This window comes from Neltuma alba, unplaced genomic scaffold (genome assembly GCF_004799145.2).
Source record: "Neltuma alba isolate B1F8T4 unplaced genomic scaffold, ASM479914v2 tig00013501_pilon, whole genome shotgun sequence".
Taxonomy (NCBI): Eukaryota; Viridiplantae; Streptophyta; class Magnoliopsida; order Fabales; family Fabaceae; genus Neltuma; species Neltuma alba.
This window is the reverse complement of record NW_021637727.1, coordinates 18,364-40,535: the sequence shown is the minus strand read 5'-3', so window position 1 is coordinate 40,535 and position 22,172 is coordinate 18,364. Positions and strand designations below refer to the sequence as shown.

Below are 22,172 nucleotides of genomic sequence, written 5' to 3'. Positions count from 1 at the left end.
CTAACATGATCGTATGTTCTCCTTCACTAGCCTCTTGCAACATCATATTCGTAGTCCAAGAAACAAAATTGCTTCCAATTTGGCACATATTATTAATTTATACCTTCCAACTTTGCAAGCCAGAATTTTCACATGAGATATCTTAACTTGAAAGTATGACTTTGGGAGAAGAGGAAAGAACTGAGGGGAAAAGCAGTTCAAACTTTAGGGAAATAGATATGATGCACCCACACTTACCATACACAAGAAGTCGAGCACCAGCGTGTTGTTCAAGGTATTCTACACACAACAGTATTTGGAATCAACCTTATGTTTCAACAATATGGACCAGCATGGACTAAATCTTTTCTTGCCTGTATCAGAATTCACATTACTATAATCAGAAACCATTTGGCCAACTGAACATTTTAGCGCTTGGTATCAATCTAAATCTTACTTCCCATCCCAGAGTTGGCAGCTTGTGAATTAGAAGATCAATAACATCCTCTTTGCAAACTTCATCTACAAGCTGGGTAACCTGATCCATGTTTGGTTCTGATTCCCCATCTCCAGAAAGCATGCACCTCATTGTTGCAAGTTCTTCTCAACTTCCTCTAAAGCCTTTGATGAAGCATAAAAAAATAAATAATCTAATATAAAATAACTACAGTCAACAAAATGTTCGCACCTCTAGGTCATTATTTCTTCATTTTCTTCCCAGAAAAAGATGGCAGTAACTGGAAGCATTCCTGAGATGGAAGCTAAACAACTACCTCTCTGATATCCTTTGAGATGATTAAGAACCAGATATAAACCAGTTATGTACCAACCAAATTATAATTTCGTCTTCAGATTAATGTAGTTGTTTATTTTGTAGATGCTCTCTGAATTAAAGTGTTAAGTTCGCAAGTTCACACATTGCGAGCTTGCAACCACCACGTGTAGTATTACCACAGATGTTACAACAAGATTAATGAAGGGAAGTAAATACATCCTTCTATTTTTCAAGTTATATTCTCTGTGCCTTCTTTTATTTCCTTAACAGGTTTCAGTTATATTAGTTTCATAATCTAATGAACGAATGACTTGTACTTGAAATGGTAAAGAGAACTCTCGCTTGATTCTGATTTTGCGTTTGCAATACAAGCTGCTTGTTTACTAACTCCGTACACCATTTGGATAAACAAGGGACTTATCTAGAAAACTTCATTTATAAGATATACAAAAGGAAACCAGCCAACTTCCATTAGGAAACTTCCAAGAGCCAAAATCAGAGCATCCGCTGTTTGGAAAAACATGCACATAGAAAAGCTGAAAGCTTGAAATCCTTTCTGCAGAGTGTTACTCCACCAATAATGCCACTCAAATAAACAATTCATGATCACAAAAATTAAAATAAACAATTAAGATATCACAGAAAGTTGCATTAATATTCCATTAAGAAAAAAAAGGGGGGAAACAAGCACGTCCGCGTGTAACACAGAATATTCATAGCACAACACATGGTGGTGACAAAAAGTGCCCTTTAAAAAGAACAATCCGCATGATACAACTCAAGAAATTTATAATTATCAGCAAATCAAGTCCGCACATTTGGCTAAGAAATGAAAGCTTAAAAACAGTACTAAGGATTCGGATCGAAAAGGATGAAGATTGAGTGAGTCAACAACGTGAACACCATTGAAATTGTTATGCGAAAAAAGTAATAGCAGAACACAGAATAGAAGCAAAACCTTCTCGAGAGCTTTAACTCAACAACAGTCTTGGTATCGAGGGCATTAAGACTGTCCTTGATAGACCTGGCCACCTCCTGTGGCGTTTTTAGGCCTCGCCTTAAAGAACGAGAATGACATGAAGATCGGTTCCGCAATGAACTCCCTCTCGTTCTCTTTTCGCTTTCCCTTTTTGCTTGCTCCTTCCTTAACTGATGATCTTCGCGCGCAATATGCAGCTGATGTTGATGGACTTGCTTCTCTTTTGGAATTTTTCTGGTCGTAATTGTCAATTACTCATCGCCATTGTGGATTATTGCGAGCTTCGATTCGACGAGCGAGATGAATATTCGAATGGTTCTCATTTTGATTTTTCAACTCGTACCGTGACTCGGTTGCTGTGGCTCATGACTCGCGGCTTTTCATCATTGTGTCCAAATTTCAACACGAGACGAAAATATACCAGCCTTGCTTTGAAAAATAATAATAATAATAATAATAATAATAATAATAATAAATCTTTATCCAAAAATTTGAGTTTTCTTAGCAGAAAATAATTTTATAAATTTTTTTAAATATATATAGTGTTGTCTCAAATTAAGATACAAACAAATTTTTGTAAATCTATCTATAAAGTTTTTTTTAAAAAAAACTCTGCAAAGCATGAGCCAAGTCTGATTTTTACAAATTTGGTAAGCTTCCACCCACTCGCATAAAAATCTTTGGCATTATCATTATTATTACTGTGTCAATATAAATTATTATTTATGGAATTTTCAAAAATTTGCAGTTAATCAGATTATGGACATGTTTTGTTATAGATTTTATTATACTACCTTCTATTCTTAATATGGTTGACTTTTATTTTGATTTTAATATAAGATCTCGTTTTATTTTGTCTCTCATATTTATACTTTTTTCTCAATATAGTCATTCTAAGAATGATAGTCTAGTACTACATTTAATTAGCGAAAATATTTTAAGAAAGATAACACTCTTTATTACTCCTCTGATCCTTAATATAGGACCCAATTTTTGAGTTGGTTTTGGTCCTAAATATAAAACCCATTTATCATATTTATTAATTTTTCTCTAAATTACCCATATAGATACTCTCTCAACCATAATTAAATAGAAGAGGGAGAGGAGGTATTAAGAAAATGATATGGTGTTTTAGGAAAAATATATCACTTTTTTATAATTAACTAACTTACCTAACTTCCTTAATCTAATCAAATTAGTTAATGGGTCTTTATTAAGGACCGGAGGAGTATAAATAACTAACTTAATTTATTTTCTTAACATACTCAAATTAGTCAACTAGCTCTTATATTTAGGACAGAAGGTAGTGCGTAAATATATAGATAGATTGATTAATTATTTATTAGTTTGTAAAAATAAAATGGCGGTATACTATATATTTCTGTCAACTTGAGGTCTGATTCTATGGGAATTTGGAATTGGCGGCCTTGAACGTGCAATTTTATACTGGAATAAATAGGGCGCAAACGAGTTGACTTGTTAAAAAAGAAAAACCTACCAGGAACTTGTTTTCAAAGATATGGCTGACTTGTCCCATAAGATAAGCTATTACCATATAGTATTTGCTAGCTATAGATTACTCAGCAATGTGTATAAATAAGGTAACTTGGGAGAGAATAAGTGAATAACTACTACATCAAATTCTTAATATAAGAGTTACTTGAAAAGTTAGATTTTGTTTTAAATATAATATCTTTGTCTTCTTCTTTTTTTCAAAATATCATTATTGATTGATTGTAAGGGGTCGAGTTCTCATCAAGAATGCATTTTATCATCCATTATATATGATTGAAGAAATAATTTATAAAGACCAATATATGTTTATGATAAGTAACTAATTTAATTAATTTTTTAATATCTTGAATAAGAACCGTAGGTAGTAGCTATAACTAGTAATTAAACAATAATATATGATGGGATTGCTAATATAAATGGCTTATGATCAAATTTCATGAGTTATAATAATTCATTCCACTAGTATTGACTTAATATTACTTCATGTCCTTAATAATAGTATCAGAATTATTTAACTAATTTGAATAAATTAAAAAAAAATTAGTTTAGTATTTGTAATATTATATATATATATATATATATTATTTTTGTTAGGATACTCTTTCTAACCATGCTCTCTACTAGTCTCATTTACTCATGCTCTCTCTAGTTGATATAAAACCTCACACCCCAATCACCACGTAATGACTTAAACCTTCACAACTATAGGATTTTTCATATCAATTTGCGAAAAATGCTATCTTTAATCCTAAATATAAGATTTAATTTGTAGTGCAAAAGACATTACGCATTAGATCTTAGACTTAGGACAGATAGTAATGTATTTTTTTTTTGGCCAAAATATAGTAATGTATTATAAAGCATAGAATAATATATTAAATTTACGTCAATATGTAAAGTAACCTATGTATGTAAAAAGTGAAATTTACGCCACCTTTAATAATTAGCATAAGATTTGGTTTTGACTCCAAATCTGTTTGATTTTAATTTCCATTTCATTGTAAAATAAGCCTACTTTATGTTTACTTTGAGAGTGACTAGAAGACGTGCACTAATTCCCGGACCATACATATTCATTGGAGGGATGAAAAAGAGTAAGCAGACAAGGATTTCGAGGGAGGGTGGCAAAAGTAGTTACTCCTACGGTCTTATTTAACTAATTTGATTAGATTAAAAATTAGATAAGTTATTTAATTATAAAAAATATGATTTTTTTCTAAAATACTATAATCATCTTCTTAATGTCTTCCTTTCTTTTTCTACTTGATTATGATTGAGAGAATATGCATAGGAATAATTTAGAAAAAATTGATAAATATGATAAATCAATCTTATATTTAAGATCAAAATCAACTCAATAATTAGGTGTCATGTTAAGGATCGGAGGAGTATTAATTAATAAGTAAACAAATAACTTCTCACCACGTGCCAAGCTAATTCGTTTAATCTTCAAGGTTGGAGAAGTTTTGTGCTTAGATAAAGCTCACGTTCAACTTTATTATTAATTTCATCATATATTTACACAGCACTCCCACACTATATGTAGTTAGTACTACCTGCAGTCCTAATTATAAGATTTCATTTATAATTTATAAACGAGATCTTATATTTAAAACCGGAGGTAGTAATAAGGAAAAAATTAAAATAAAACAAATCAGCCGTACCAAAAAAAGAATAAAATTAAAAGGATTTACAACAACTTCTCTCCTTGCCTACAAATTTACATTGCTCTGCGTCTAGGAAGAGGTCGTATACATATATATAGATCATTCTTCTCACATCCAAAAACCCTACACATCATCCTTTTCTCCTCTACTCAACAATATGTCATTTGATGAATTACAAAACTGTCCTCCCCCACCCACACACATACGCACACGCACAACTTTCCCTGACCACGTTTCTGTATATATGTGCACGCTTGCGAGTGTACATATGCCTGCCCTAGCCATTGCGAAAACTCGACCTTTAATTTCTCTAAAGATTAAATCCTGACCGTTACATATATATATACCTATAAGAACAAGATATTTGTTCGTGCCATGCACGCGTCGTCTTCTTCCTCATCATTCTTCCAGAAAGTGTCTGGACGACCTGTACAGATCGTAAGGTGCCCAAAGGTGGTCGACGATGCATGGCTTTCTGGAGTCCAACCTGAGCCATGGCTTGCCCTTGCCACTCCAATGCAATAAACTGATCGGACCAGGGTGCAAGCTCCTGCACTTACCTTCAAAATTGTCACCACCGAGCCCGTGCTGATTCCACCGGTGATCCACCGCCTTTATGTTTCCGGCCAACACCAGCAAAAATGGCGGAAGTGAACCCAAGTTATATATCTTCTTCTCCTTCTGCACTTTCATCCACTCCTCCACTTTCTGTGTAAACCCTTCTTTTCTCCATTTCTCTACGTCCATCACCATCACCCCTGTGTTGAAGTAACACGCGTTTCTACCATCGAACGTCTTCGTTAGGTAAGGATCTGACCAGAAGTTGCTCGTGAAATATACAGTGAAGTTAGCGCGGCAATATTCCGGTGCGGCGACGACCTTCCCTTCCATGTCTACACCCCAGAGTTTGGCTATATCGTCGACGACGATGAGGTCTGAGTCTAGGTATATTACACGTCTTACTTCTTTTGGTAAAGCGTCTGCGAGGTAGATTCTTGCGTAATTTAATGGCTGGTCTAGGGCTAATCTGATGGACTTTGAGATTTTTCCTTGAACTCGGGTTGAATCGAAGCGGGAGATGTTGAAGTTGAGGTAAGGGAAGGTGGATTTGATGCTGTTGTAAAGCTCAGGGTCGTCACGAGCGGAGAGGAAATAGAAAGAGAGGTTTTCTGGGCACGTGGAATGTTGCAGCATCGATTGCACGGCGGCCATGGTTCCCCGGAGGTAGTTTTCGTCGAGGGTCATGGCCACGTGGATGCGGTCGGCGTCATTGGAGCCGCATTCATCGCCGTTGCGGAATGCGGGGGCTTCCCGGAAGAGAGGGAGGTCTGATGAGGAGGAGGAGGGGTGATGGCGGACGCCACGGAGGCGGATGGCGGCGGCGCTGGAGATGGGGTGGAGGACGACGAGGGACAGGAGGCCAAGAGTAGAGGAAGAGAGGCCATCCTGTCTCCAAGAGATTCTTTTTTTTTTTTGGCTCTCTGGTTTCTTCGTCCTCTTTCTGTTTCTTTTTATTGTTGGTGTAGGTGTTTTCTTATTGTTTTCTAAAGGAGGACTAAGGTTTTGGGAAATTTAAGAAAGAATGTAAATGGTTTGGAATGAGAGATGGAGAATGATCGAAATCTGATGATAAAGAGGTAATGTTCATATCTCAAGGGGTTAGGAGTAAGCGAGTTTATGGAAGAGAGAAATTGTCGGAATTTGCTTTTGGACTAGGAATGGACTAATTTTGGTCGTATAGCCGGCAAAGGGAGTCAAACAATGTAGATTTTTTTTTTCTTTGCTATTGACTGATTCGTTTATTTATTTCATTAGTAATAATAAAAATAATATCACCTCCGATTCTTCATACAAGAGTTAGTTCACTAATTTGAGTCGATTAAGAAAATTTATTAAATTAGTTGCTTGTAATAAATAAGTGTTGTTTTTTTCTAGAATACAAGTGCTAATTAAATGTATTAGCTAAAACTACTATTAATATAAGAATTATCTTGAAAAAAAGTAGATAAATATGATAGATAAAATGAATTGGGATCTTATATCTAAAACTAAAATAAAAGTCAAAAAATTTTTATATTAAGGAGGAGTAGTAGTTTGTTTTTTTATTGTAGACATTTTTCAAATAAGAAAACCATGCGCGAAACAATATGACATGGAGGATATGACACTTTCTAAAATTTTCAAAAAGAAGAGTGTTTTGTAATTTTTATAATTATTTATATGTAAAAACAGAAAATAAATATATTTAAAAAAAAGAGTATTTTCTATTTTTTTTTTGGCCAAAGAGTATTTTCTATTGAAAATTATAAGATAAATGTTAAAATAAACTATGTGCATGAATAGAATATTCATGTTGTGGGGTAGCACTCCCGAACATCGTAAAGCAGCTTTGGTCGCATGGGACGTAGTGTGTCAAGAAAAATCTCAAAGAGGCTTGGGGTTACGACGTGCGAAACTGCATAACAAGTCTCTTCTAATGAAATTGGGCTGGAAGCTAGCTAAATGTCGTGATGAACTCTGGGTCAAGATAGTAACTGATGATAAGTATTGTTGCGGTAATGACCTACTACCCAGGGTTGATATCAGAAGAAGGGGGTCAAATGTCTGGTCGAGTATTTTCTTCACAATAATTTGTTGGTGGATCTAGAGACGTCGGACTTATTTGTCTTTGAAGGGAAGAAAGTCTAGAACGAGACAATCATTACTAACTCAAGGGCAATACTGACCAATATGCATGAACTTCAAATGTGTCTTCAAGGGACCAATATGGAAGGAGTGAAGCGCAGCCCAAGAGGTGAGAAGTGGAAACCTTCTGAGAGCTATTGGCTATAAGTAAATATTGATGGTGCTTATTCATTCTTCCAAAACATAAATGCTTGTGCTGGCGTGTTGCTTAACGACAAGGGAGAGTTCATCCGAGCCTTCTTCTGTCATATTGGCTCTGGTGATGCTTTAACGGCGGAGCTGCATGGCTGCCTCTAAGGTCTCAAAGTCGCATGGATGGGGGGGGATTCAGGCGCGTAATATTGGAAACCGACTCGACAAATGTTCTCGAACTCCTCTCTATGAAACCTGACGAACTCCATGCTGATCATTTAATTATAAGAGGAATTCAAAATTTATTGAATCGGGACTGGGAAGTCAAGACTACTTATGCTCCTCGAAGCTGCAGACTATTTGGCGAAACTAGGCCTTGGGGCACTACCGGGTTTCATACTGTTTTTGAACCTCCAGATCAACTTATTGCTATTTTGGCTACGGATTGTCCCCCTGTTACCGACAATCCTATAGGATCTAGTTAAGGCGTCTTTTGTTATTAAAAAAAAAAAGAATATTCATGTTGTAACCAGCGAGCAGTTGGTCAAACTGGTAAGTGGTAACGTCCCCCATAAGGATGGAACACATGTTCGAGTCTCGAGAAACGTTCTCGTTGGGAGAGGGACAATCCTGCCTATGTGGCGGCACTCCTACCTCTCGAGTTCGGATTAATCGATTGCCAGTAGGCACCGGATTACCAGGCAGTGTAAACGGAAAAAAAAAAAAGAATATTCATGTTGTAAAAAATGAATAAAATATTTATAACTAATAAAAAAATTAAAATAATTACACGAATAAAACTTGTTATGTCTTCTTTATTCTAAGAGATTGGCCAACAAATAATTCGAGAGTATTGAGTTTAATTATAAGATTTTCAATCCCCTGTTTTACCTTAATAACACTAAGAAACTTTTATTTTACTATATAAATATTGAATGAATATTATAGGGTAAGTAAAGGTGATGTCAGCACCGTGATTTTATTTTTAGATGTACTCAATACCTCAGTTTTTTTAGTGATACAGTTTTACCCAATCTAGTGCAATCTCACCCATTTTTTTATTTTTTGATGTGATTATAATTTAGTTGCTTTGTATGAAAATTGTTAATAACTTAATTAAAAGGAACCAAATTGTTAATTTAACTGTTAAGATAAAAAAAAGATACTTTTAAATGAATAAAAAAATGGTGAGATTGCATCAAATTTAAAACATTATGAATAAAATTATATCATTAAAAAATTATAATATTAGGTGCATTTAAAAATAAAATCAAGATGTTGGGTGATAATTTATTTTATATTATACGGTAAGATGAATCAAGAAAGATCACGACAGATCAAAGTTTGAATTTTTGTTAAAATAAATATTCATATTTAATATCCAACAGTTTCTTAAATAGTATTTTTGCATATGTACAGGGGGAAACAAAGGACAGAGGGAGAGATGCGATTGAAAACGTACGTGCAACTACAAAACGCCAGTCGTATCATATTGTTTGTTGTATATCATACATGTGTGCATCTATACATGAAGGGGTGTTGGATAGAAACCAAACTATGATTTTAGAAGTGCTTTTACGATTACGAAATAAATATGTGGAGGAGTTTGCCTCGTTTTGTGAAAAAGTGCTTCTGAAACTATAGTTTTCATATTTCAAACACCTATAAATAAGATATAGTGCTTCTGATTAATAATTATGACTTTTCTTGAAACCTTGATCTTTACACACCACCAACGCGGGTTAGCGCAGGTGGTAAAAGGCTTGTGTTCTGTTAAGCGTTTCTAATTCTCGGTTTTTGATTTTGGGGTGACGTATATGAAGAAAATCCGCTTGAAAGGGACACCCGGTCATTGAACTGCTTGACAGTTTTCAGTGAGATTAGTGTGTCGCTTATCTGGCGGGGATACCCGGTTGCTTCACCCAAAAAAAAAAAAAAAAAAACCGTGAATCTTTACAATTATGAAGATCAATTCTTATGTTTCGGGTTACGCTTGAAACCAACGACCCTTCCTTGTCTGTGAATACTCTCCGTACGCTTGATGATATATTCTTCCTCTCCTTAATATAGAACCCAATTGTTGTATTGGTTTTAGTCTTAAATATAAGATTTATTTCTTATATTTATCAATTTTCTCTAAATTACCCTTATGGATACTCTCTCAACTATAATCAAGTAGAAGAGGAAGAGGAGGTATTAAGAAAGATGATTGTGGTATTTTAAGAAAAACGTATCACATTTTTTATAATTAACTAACTTAACTAACTTCCTTAATCTAATCAAATTAGTTAAATGGGTCTTACATTAAGGACCAAAGAAGTAACTCGCTTCTAGAATAATTGTAATTATTAGATTCAAAATATAAGTAACTTGAAAAATAATTAATGTTCATTTGTTAATTTTGTTCATACAATTCATGCTTAAAGTGTAATTTGTTGTATTATTTTTTTCTCCTTCATAGCCTCATTTAATATGGGTAAAGTTAAAAAAAATAATTTAAAATAAATCTAATAAATTAACTACTCCTCCGGTCCTTAATATAAGACCCATTTAACTAATTTGATTAGATTAAGGAAGTTATGTAAGTTAGTTAATTACAAGAAATGTGACATATTTTTCCTAAAACACCACAGTCATCTTTCTCAATGCCCCCTCTCTCTTCTACTTGATTATGGTTGAGGGAGTATTTATAAGAGTAATTTAGAGAAAATTGATAAATATGAGAAATGAGTCTTATATTCAGGACCAAAATCAACTCAACAATTAGATCCTATATTAAAGACCGGAGAAGTACTATTTTTCAATTCTAATAAATTAGTTGAAGTAACCTGGTAGAGTATATAAAACATGTCGTGGAAGTTAATTTCAGCGAATGATTTGTATTTTGTAGAGTACCAATAGTATTTTGTAACAGCAGAATGACACCATGTTTATGTCAGCATTGAGTCAGCAATCCACTGGAGGGGATGAGCATTCAAAACTAATTAATAATATAGTCCAATGCTAATTAGAGGTTTAGGGCTGTTGATTAGCAAGTTGAGGTCCACCTTTTCATGGAAAGCAACTAGCAGTTAGACTGGGGACATTCCGACACATAGAAGTTTCCACTTAGTCCACTACTTTTTCTTTTTTTTTGGGCCAAACCACTTAGTTAACTCTTGAAAAGTTAAATTAATGAATGTAATTGGATATCATCATTATATGTGTCCAGAAGGTTCAGTGTCAATTAAAAATTTAACAAAATGAAATCTCATGACTCTGTTTTTTGTTTTCCCACCATGAAATCTTATAACTCACGGTTATATTCATATAATATATATATATATATATATAAAGAAATGAAAATATCATAAGTTTTAGTTTTATTATACTCTTCAGAAGGACGAAAGCAAGAAAAAAGTGAAAATGAAATTAAACAAAATTATTATAATACTCATAATATAAATTTTTCAATTTTTTAAAGTTAAAAAATCATAAGTTTTGAAAGGCCATAAATAAAATTTCATCCACTCATTAATAGAAAAAAAAATTGGAATTGGTAGAAACTCAGAGTAAATAAGTTCACAGGAGGGATTCAAATAATGAAATCTTGTAGCAAAATTTTGGGATTTTAGTGAAATACCTCCTTTGGTTCTAATTATAAGATTTGATTTGTAAATTGTAAACGAGGTCTTATAATCAAGATAAAAAAATAGTACTACATCCGGTCCTTAATATAAGACCATGTTTGACTTTTATTTTGGTCCTAAATATAAGACCCTAATCCACTTTGTCTCTCATATTTACTCATTTTTTTCCAAGATAATCTTTCTAATAATTATAGTTCTAGTTAATACACTTGATTAGCAAGGATATTTTAAGAAAGATAACACCTATTTAGGACAAATAACTAACTCAACTTACTTTCTTAATCTCCTCAAATTAGTCAATTGACTTTTATAATTAGGCCCGAAGGTAGTGTTTGCATATTAAAGGAGCCAGGTTGCAATTTTTTAACTGAACAATATCTAAAACCCATTATATTACTTTTACCTTTTGGAGAGTTCTGAGGAGAAAAATGATTTTGAATGGATTTGGGTGGGATATTTTTGCATTATCACGGTAAACAGAACTGGACATCGTAATTAAAGATTAATTATGGTTAAAAAAACGTCAGGCTTATCAACAAAAGGGTCTAATATGGTTAAAAAAAGATAGATTTAAACTCTTCCACAGATTCTAAAAGGAACATTAATAAGATATAGATGGGCTTTAGGCACATTTAAAGCCCTAGGGCCTAGAAATTCTAGCCCCACAATAATAAGCCCACAATAAAAATCTTACCATGATAGAGATCAAAATTTCCTACCAATAAAGTTGTATTGGATCTACTAGAATAGACTAATCATTTACAACATAACAAATAAATTTCAAATTCTCGCTAAAAAAGGTATCCACATTTAGTACTTGAAGATGTCTCAAATAAGGTTGTATCAAAGCACAATTTCCTCAATAAATCCCATTCACACCATAAATAGTTCCAAGTATTCCTATTGCACTTGGCCCCAGCTAAAGGCTCCAAGTTCACAAGTCAATTTACCAATAACCAACTCTTAGGAGCCTTGCCTTCTCTTCTTCTCTTCGTGTTTGCCTCTATGATTCTCGCATGAAAATGTTTAAAACAAAAGGGTAAAATAAAGTTCAAGTACCCAATAATCAACTTATTATAATGCAAACATGGATTTCAGGCTAGTCCAATAGATGGGTTTACGTGTTCAAATACATATGAAACATGATAAATTTATAAATCTCCCCATATAAAAAAAGTTGATCCTTTCTTTAAATCTTAACTGAATCCAAGACTAAAGTTTGGTTGGAGTAGCTTAAAAATAACTTTTCAATAATAATTTACGAAATACGAGATGGATATGATAGGAAAATTTTGTTTTGATTTATATGAAGATGCTCATAAATACTTATCTATGGCAGATACAGACAACCCCGCAACACGCAAGATGTAGCCCGTTTAAAGGTGGCAAAGCTCATACCAAGCCAATGGGTTCCGATAAAGTTTGATATATTGTTGAAATAGATGGCTAGAAAAAGATACGATAGCTAATTAAGAACATATGTTATCTTTATTAAAAAGGGGCAGCTTAATGTATGTTTATTTATAATTATAATTAATATTATTCAACTGAGTTCAATATATTTGCAGATTTTTTTACATTACCAAGATTTTTTATATTTAAGAATAATTCTTAATAAAAACGCAGAATATCATGGTGAATTGATGATAAATTTTGCATCAAAATAGTCTTCGTTTAAGAAGTATTTAGGTGGAATCAAACTATGATTTTAAAAGTGATTTTACAATATACGAAATAAGCATCTTAAAATTTTTTTACCTTTGTGTAAAATTACTTTTTTTTTTGGTGATCTAAGGTGATATTAGGGCCTTTGGCCCCCCATCCCCCGGTATCCGGTGCTTTTTCTGGGCCCTAACCTTCCACTGGATCAGGTAAACCCAAGCAACCGATTAATTCGGAGTCGAGGTTGTGTGGAACGCATTCTATAGCACTTTGTGCCAAGATGGGTACCGCTCTCTACTTACAAGTGTGCTCCCAGATTCTCACCTTCGGAGTGTCAGCCGCTAACCACTGCCCCCAACACTTGTTAGTTTGTGTAAAATTACTTTTAAAAAATGTTTTTTATGAACCAAAAACACCCCTTTAGTGCTTGGTACTTGTGGTTGTAGAAAAATCTAAACCACCAAAAATGTAATTTAAATGATATAAATTTAATTGTTCTATGATAAATTTATTTTTTTAAAAAAATTTCTGTAAGATTATCTTTATTATAAATTTTGTATTAATTAAAATAAAAAATTATTGTGAAAATTTTTTGTAGAACATGATCAATATGAGCGTTGATGCTCATCTGAGCATAGAATGTGGTGCCAAACTGAAAGAGTGTGAAGCGAGTTAGCGTTAGTGGGTGGGCTGTTAGTGGGCATGATCGGGGTGGGAATTTTCAATTCTGTGGGTAGCATTCTTGCAAGGCAAAGGTGAATGAAAAAGTCTGCAAACGCAAGGTCACGCACCAGAATGATGCTTGCGTGGAGCAATCAATATTCAAGATAAATTCGAATTTTGCAGGCACAGAGAGAGAGAGAGAGAGAGAGAGTCTGTTTGTATTGGAAGTGTGAGAGAAGAACTAGGGGCAAAGGCATGACAGAAATGATGTTCTGAGTATATCATCATATGAAATTTGCTGTTTCTTTCTTCCTCACTGTATCTCCATCTTTCGAGATAGATTTAGCTGTGGCATTGGCAGGGCTCGAGGCATCCACGTTGAACATTGCTAGGAAACTCAAATTATTTGGTCACCTTGAGGCTTGAGAGGTACCTCTGTTTCTCTCTAGATCTCCGTATTTGTTTTTGTGGTTGTGGGGACTTCCAAAGAGATTGGCCACTTAAAAGTTTTAAAATGGGTCTTGTTTGCTTCAAAAAATATTGGCACAACGATGAAGAATCATTCTCACGGGAGCATCTTTTTATTATAGTTTTAGATTTTAGATTACTAACTAATAATACCCTTGTGAAGTCATGTATTGATGAAGAAACATAAAGAATGGTTCATCCCCCTTCTGAGATTTCCTTTATCAAGCGTGTCTGTATAATCATAAAGATTCTTTTAGATTATACATGCTCGCTATATTCAAGTCTTCCAATCAAATAATACCCGAGTCCCGTAAATAGAATTAAATATGAAGAAGATACATAATGAGGGGGTCTTTTGCCCACCACATGTTTGTTCATTTTCCTCCAATAGCTACCATCACTAAGTGCACGAGATTAAAGTCCTGTTTGTGTTGCACTGCTCATTATCTTTTAAGGAGTAAGAAAAGCAAAATAAAAAAAGACTAGGACACATCAGATCACATCCATTTGATTTAACAAAGCCATTAGCCACAGGCACTTCTGACTCTGACAAACTTGAGAAGGACATATCAAATGAAGCCAAAATCTTGATGGCTTGTAAGCACTAACTCGTATTAAAAACATGATAAGGAACCCTTTTTCCCAAACTAGAGCTGCAGCCATGGTGGGCTCCAATCCTAGCATTTTGCCTTTTTTGGGGTTGTGCGCATGGTACAGTAGCACTCCTGGGGTGTTCATAGTGCACACTAAAAAATTTTTCCTTACTGACCCAAATACGCCAAATTGCACATGTGTGCCAAACTATTGATGCGCGTGGGAGCAAGTATGGCGGCTAAATCCCGCTTCACTCCTTACCAACTATTGCTATTGTCTCGCAGCTAAGGGCTGCGTGGGGACAACATGTCCCTCAAATCTAGTTACGTTTTCAAACAAAGATGGGTCCTAGTGTGCCATGAAGTTGGGAACACATGCTAGATGATGTGTATTCTTGTGGGGTCGTCCACGGTGGTTGTCGGGGGGCGCATAGTGGGACCAATCATGGGTTTGTGGTTGCATTATTATTATGATTTAAACTACGGAGTGAGGAGGAGGACGTGGCTTTCAGGCTTGTTGGTTTTAGAAAGGTGACCACTTTTAGTGGGACCAGAGCTTTGGATTTCAATTCCTAAAATCCATTTCTTTATCTCTTCAAAATACCCAACAATTAATGTAAGAAAGCAAGATTTTGGCTTGATACTTTTGATGTGAAAAGGTGAGAATTGGGATTTCGTTAAGAGTTTGTTGTTTGAGACTTTTTAAGTGAGATTTGATTCTGCAAAGTGGTTGACCATTTTTTATTTTTCCTTTGTGATGAGTGCGGAAGATAAAGGGAAAGAGTTTAATTTGCAAATAGTGCGAGTGTTTGTGTGTGCCTGTGTTGGTATGCTAGTGTTGGCTTGCGTGTGAGAGTAAGATAGCAAAAGTGTGGCTTAGGAGATAGTGTTTGAGTTTGGTGGTGCGCGTGCATCACAAAGAGGTGGATTGTGGCCATAATGGAGGTTGCCAGCCACACCCATCAGATTTATTCATGACGCCATACATTCTGCATCATTTCTACCTCTTAAAACTGCAAAATTTGATTCTGAACTCACAAATTTTCATCATTGCTCTCCCATCTTTTCTACCCCAAAATGTAGTTTATTCAGTCCCCCTTCTACCATTTGGTTAGTCTTCTACCTAGCTCTTTCTTTTTCAAATAATTACGTCCACTCATCTATATTGAAAAAGGGGAAGCTTCTCCAATGTTGATTGTGTAGAATTATTAATATAATCTTGACTATACTCTTAAATTGAAAGCCAAGAAGATTACAAACATGATGGAGAAGGTCGTTTTAGCTGTAGGCAGACCAGCTGCCAAAACTTCCTCTAAAAGACGATAAAGCACTAATTACTCCCTTTTACTTCAAAATTACTGTTCCCCTTCCTCATAAACCTAGCCTTGTTAAATTAAACATTATGATCCAAATCAACTTGATGGCTGACCAAATTAGAGTAGAGTTATGTTTGAGCTGGGGTTTAGTTAAAGAAGACAATATAATATGCTCTGTCTAGCAGTTAGAATCATATGTATTCGTATTATAACATAAGATCTTATCAACCTAAAAAAGTTAAATCTTCCGGGTAACATAATGATAAAGCGTTCTTTGATTACTTTCTAACCCCTATACTTTTGAGGACTAATCACTTGGAAGATAAAGAGAATCCTTTTTTAAATTTGAAATCTGACATGGTTAGCAACAGTGCATGCATGCCTTGGTAAATACAGAAAACAAGCCACTAAAATAAATAAATATAATGATAATGCCACCTAGCAACATGAAATTGCATGAAGAATAAAAATGATGCAAGTGCTTTTCATTTCACGTACGGGCCTCCCCCAATTCATGGATATTCTCATTATTTTTCTGCCACGCCTGATTCCTTTTGTATTGTTTTTTTCTTAATAAATATTCTTCTGCATAATAACAATTATCGTTCTAACTCAAAAAATGGATGGCATTTTGGGCACGTCCGTTTAACACCTGCTCTCCTTGGAATAGACAAGGCTGTCTCCATCAGCTGAGTTGTTTTTTCTCCTTTTCCATTATGCAGTAGCCATTATCAGTATTTCAGTATTAAGGGGTGCACACATTACACGCAGTCCTAAGCAATTGGATCCTTTACTTATAATTCTTTTTTTCTTTTTTTATTGCAAAGTAACTATGCTGTGCTCTGCTCATAACCTCTATTGCTGGTAATATAGCTCTAATTGAGAGGTTTAATTACCTATAGCAAGCTAATAATTGTCTTGCACAACTGACAACAGTTAGCCCTGGTTTATAATTGTTGTCCTGCGGAACAACATCTAGCTCGGTTTATGATTATGTTTCTGCTTTATTTGAAGTATCATTCGAATAGTTTTGTTGAATGTGTTTCTGCTTTATTTGAACTATCATTCAGATAGTTATGTTGAATGTTTGAATTTTGACTGATTAAATCAAATTCCTTTCAGTAACTCATGCCTTGGAAACATACTGGATTTTATTTTCCTCTGTGATTGTGAAAAGAAGTTTACCATATGGCTTACAATTATGTCTGTCATCTTCTTGCAACAGGTCAACCAGGTCCTCTAGTCAAAATAGGCCCCCTGTCCTTAATCTAAAAATCTTTGGATAAACGGGGAAAAAGTAAAGAAAAGATAGGGTTTTTGGATATTTATGGTATCTTAGATAGATACATGTACACATAAAGATTTCATATCTATTAAGAGAATTGTACAATTTATATTTTATGGAAGTTGACAAAACTAAGAATCAAGATTGAAGATCCTTGTACCATTGGATGGTATAAAGTTCTTGCTGTAAAAAAAATATTCCATCAAGGACATGGATATACTTGGTGACTAATTTTCCCCAACACGGGATAGGTCTGTTCCCATCAACATGAAAATAAATACGAGTCTTATGCATTACAAACAATATAATGGATAAATTGATTTATAATATTGATGAGTAATTAATAGAGTAACTTGTTGTAATTTTTTTTAAAAATATTTTGTATTGATTTTAAATCGACTTTCCATTTGAAAGGTAAAGAGAGTAAAGTATAAACTTGCTGTGTTTGCTTGACCACTGCAAATTTAGTGATAAACGATATGTGTGTAGTCGATTTCAATTAAGTGTTGGTTTTGTAAATTCACAAGTCGTGATCAAACATCTCAACAGTTTGGATGCATAGAATAGGCAGGGACAAGGAACAAGCAATTGATGTGTTTGGGCATATATTCTGTTTCCTATTGCTGTCTCTGATGGAAGAGAAGATTTCATATTTAAAAAAAGCAAAAAAGAAAGAAAACATAAGAAACTGTTGTATATCATCATCCTATTCACTTCATTATGCCTACAATCATGATTCTTGGTTCCGTCACCCGCATGCTCTCTTCTAAACCCTCCCTACTTCCTATACACTCACTCTCATTCTTATTCACACACCTATAAATCCCATTGACCCCAATCTTTTCTCTCACCTCCTCTTCTACATTCCAATCACACTTTTCTCTCTCATCTTTATCCCTTCACCTCCTAAAACCTACGTTTTGCTCTGTTTTACTCTGTTACATCTTCGTTTCCCACATAGCACTACGCATTCAAGCCAATGGCTGTTTCTGGTTTTGAAGGGTTTGAGAAGCGCTTGGAGCTCCATTTCTTTGGAGATGATCCAGTTTTTCACCAACTGGGTCTTAGGAAACTTGAATTTGAATCACTCCAACAAGTCCTTGAAGCTGTTCAATGCACTGTAGTTTCAGCGGTCGGCAACTCCTACTTCGATGCTTATGTGTTATCAGAATCGAGCCTCTTTGTCTACCCAACCAAGATCATCATCAAGACTTGTGGGACCACTCAACTGCTCAAATCCATCCGTCCCTTGATCTACTATGCTCAGCATCACTTAGGCCTCACCCTCTGCTCTTGCCGCTACACCAGAGGCAGCTTCATCTTCCCAAAGTCTCAGCCTTTCCCTCATACTAGCTTCAAAGATGAAGTTATGTATTTGGAAGAGACCATCCCCGCAAATCTCTGCTACAGAAAAGCTTCAATCATGCCTTCCAAATCTTCTTCTCATTGTTGGCATGTTTTCACAGCTAGTGATGATTCTGACCTACCTTACCTCCGTGACAATGAATCGTCATCGTCATACACCATGGAGATCTGTATGACAGAGCTCGATCCAGTCCTCGCTCGCAAGTTCTTCCGGCCGCCTGAGGATGGGAAAACGGGGGACTCTGCTGGGAAGGACATGACGGAGCTCACAGGCATCAATGAGATCAACCCTGAAGCACTTATCTGTGACTTTGCATTTGATCCTTGTGGGTATTCTATGAATGGCATGGATGGGGATCGGTACTCCACCATTCATGTCACTCCAGAGGATGGTTACAGTTATGCAAGCTTTGAATGTGTAGGCTCCGTCAACGATGATATAGTGCATGTACTAAGGAAGGTGGCTCATATTTTCCGACCAGGTACTATGTCTGTGTCCACCACGTGCAGTGACTATGAAAACGAGATATGGACGCGTGTGGCAAGTGCCGTTGAGCCTCTGGGTTTGAAATGCCGGAGTTGTGCAATGGACCAGTTTCCTGCAGCTGGCAGTGTTGTGTTTCAAACGTTTACATCTCGCCGGAGAAGCACTTAAAACCCCCAAGATTTAAGGGGTGACAACAGTGACGAGAATGGCGGCAACAGCGGTCGGAAGTAGCGGAGGGAGAGATAGTAGATAGGGAGTTAGAATTAGTTGAAAATTCTGGGGGATGATGGATGACATGGCTAAATGTGATTATTGTGGATTATGAATGTTGGGGCTGACTTGCTTAGAAAGATACAAAAGAAAAATGGTAATCAAGTTTGAAGAGCTAAGAGATGAAGGTATTGGTTATGGAAGGAAGGGAGGGGTTCTGAGTCAAGTTTTCTTAGGCGTTTGTTATTGAGTTTTTTAATAAATATATGATATGTGGATAAATTCTTTTGAAACATTTAATTATGTGACTTTGAATTATAAACAAATTCCACTTATCATATCTTTATTAAAAAATTTAATAACCAGTATTTAAAAACTGTATTTAAATTTTGTCTATTTCAAAATAGTGAAAAAAAGGGAAGGTGGGAAGGTAGGGTGGGGGAAGGTGTTTACTGGATGATCATGATAATGCACCCCACTTAGGCCTGTCACGCCTAAGATTTTTGAGCTTGTGTAGTGGGTTTTTAAAGTGCTCTTGTTTGAGGCTATGTTGATCTCTCTCTCCCCCTCCTCCCCTCCTCTATCATCTACCTCTCTTGTCTTTTATGCTCTGTTTCTAGATTATTATAGAACAAAATCTTGCTTTTGGCATATAATTATCAATTATATCCCTTCATTCTTGGTCTGTTACACCCAGTTATGGGAACCCTGCAATCAAAAAGAATATATGTGCATGAAGCAATACCAGAGTGTTTGTATGGAAAATTTTGACTGGTCATATTACAATTTCTTTTTGCATGGGCTTTTCACTTCGCAGGGAATATCCTTTTAGCTAGTGCTTAAGACACAAAAGAAAGTGGGTATACAAATATAAGGGAAATATTTGTTATTTTTTAAGCTCAAAGTAACGACCCTATCTACCTTCCCTTCTGGTCTTGCAGATAAAATATGGTGTTAGTGTTGATGGTGGTGGTGGTATGTAACTTAACATGCACGTGGCCATAATTGAATTTGGGTGACAGGCAAGCCATGTAGAATAAGGGAAATAGATGACAAAAGACACAAAAGTAGGAGACAGGTAGAGAAGCAATAATAGTTTGTCCCAAGTTCATATATATATATATATATATATATATATATATGCATATATCAGTTTGCCTTTTAGATAAACAAGGGAGATCTAACCAAAAAGGTTCATAATAACCCAATGTGTTTGATATAGTACGAGCCACACCACCTAAGACATGGATACAAGTAGGCGCACGGTATTTACGATGTCTTCTTTTTGATCCCTCTCTTTTCAGGGAGATAGAGCCTAGATTGTGTAGTTTGAAGGATTTTAGAAACAGAAGGTAAAGAAAAATTGTCCATGGATGCATCTTTTTCCCCACTTTTTGGGTGTGCAAACAATGGGGAAAAAGAGAGGATCTAGATTCCAAAATTTGTGCGAAACTTGGTAAAATGTAACCCCTCCTGAAATAAATGCCGGGGCAGGGGAGGTGAAGTTCCAAATTTTACTTTCCAAAATTATCTTTGTTTTGTTATTCACCACTACTAGGTACTCCCTTCGGTGAAGTAACATTTTCTTGCATTAATTATCGCACATTATTTCTCACTTACTCTCTTCGTAGACATGGCATTTTTGAAAAATAAATTACATTTTTAACATATCTTTTTAACTAACTTTAATCAATATTTTAATTTCGTGATTTGATTTAAATTTAATGCCTTTTTATATATTTTTTTCGTGTTGAAATCAAACTAAAAAGGAGAAACTTATTTAACTGTGAACTGACTATATAATTATAAATTAAAAAAGTTACAGATTTAATTCATTAAAAGCTAGGTGAAGCCAAATTTATTCATACACTCCATTGAATTTTAATATAAAAGTTACTTAGTTAATTTAGATAGATAAAAAAAATTAGTTGGCAAAAAGATAGAAAAAATTAAATAAATTAGTTAATTATGATAAATAAGATATCATCTCTCTCACATGCCTCTATATAACATTAGATTATATACTAATTTATGAGTTTAGTAAATTAATTTGGACAAAAATGATAAATATAAGAAACAAATTAAATTAAAATATTATATCTAGTATCAAATCTAACATCCCAATTGGCTCCTATATTAGGATGAGGAGGAAGCAATTTTTATCAGTAGCAAAAAAAATTTGTGTCAAAATTAATAATATGAGAATGATCAGTGGACGAATTGTATCGTCTAAGACTTTATTTAGAATTATGATTGAAATCACTTATAAATACATTTTAAATAAGTTAAGATAAAACTCTTTTCATATACTTACTTTATATTATGTAAATTATGATTAAAAAAATGCTTATATTTTTTTTTTTTGGGTAAAAAAAATGCTTATATTCTAAACGAGTCCTAACACTTCCTGGATGCCAGTCGACACCACTAAGGAAAGAGAATTTCCCTTTTCCCTTTGTCTCGCGCACAGGTGGAGAATGTGGGACAGTGAGAGTACCACAGCACTTCGGCCAAAAAAAGAGAGAATGAGAGGCTAGGGAATGGGAGCTACAAATTAGTGGACCTTTTGTCTAAACTTAAAAAATTAGTAATTCCTAAAAAATATAAAAATTTTATGAAAAATATTTTGCCTTGTAAAGGTTTTATTAAAAAAAATATTTTGTTTATTTTGTTACAATAATTAAAAAAAATATTATCATTATTTTTTTTATTGAACTCAAGATATCTGTTAGCAGTGACTAATCTTTTTGCAGAGTATATTT

The 22,172-nt window shown here is 34.6% G+C and overlaps 2 protein-coding genes and 1 pseudogene across 2 annotated transcripts; 1 reads left to right on the top strand and 2 right to left on the bottom strand.

The window, feature by feature from the left end:
• Positions 1 to 237: 237 nt before the first annotated feature.
• Positions 238 to 2,064, bottom strand: LOC114737858 (MO25-like protein At2g03410; annotated as a pseudogene).
• A 3,250-nt stretch (positions 2,065 to 5,314) lies between these two features.
• Positions 5,315 to 8,001, bottom strand: LOC114737856 (probable galacturonosyltransferase-like 4). The gene is made up of 2 exons (XM_028925841.1): positions 7,954 to 8,001; positions 5,315 to 6,361 (listed from the first exon to the last, which is right to left on the bottom strand). The coding sequence occupies exons 1-2, from the start codon at positions 7,999 to 8,001 to the stop codon at positions 5,315 to 5,317; spliced, it is 1,095 nt and encodes a 364-aa protein (XP_028781674.1).
• A 10,204-nt stretch (positions 8,002 to 18,205) lies between these two features.
• Positions 18,206 to 20,052, top strand: LOC114737854 (S-adenosylmethionine decarboxylase proenzyme 4-like). The gene has a single exon (XM_028925839.1). It carries the CDS (start codon positions 18,328 to 18,330, stop codon positions 19,366 to 19,368), a length of 1,041 nt encoding a protein of 346 aa, XP_028781672.1. The 5' UTR covers positions 18,206 to 18,327; the 3' UTR covers positions 19,369 to 20,052.
• The last annotated feature ends 2,120 nt before the right edge of the window (positions 20,053 to 22,172 follow it).

What these genes read in the sequence shown, in the direction of transcription:
- LOC114737856 (XM_028925841.1), bottom strand. Translation starts at nt 8,001, where the DNA reads ATGGAGTTCGTCAGGTTTCATAGAGAGGAGTTCGAGAACATTTGTCGA. An exon ending in AGTTCGAGAACATTTGTCGA is followed by an intron (nt 6,362 to 7,953) that starts GTCGGTTTCCAA and finishes TCTTGGAGACAG; the next exon opens with GATGGCCTCTCTTCCTCTAC.
- LOC114737854 (XM_028925839.1), top strand. Translation starts at nt 18,328, where the DNA reads ATGGCTGTTTCTGGTTTTGAAGGGTTTGAGAAGCGCTTGGAGCTCCAT.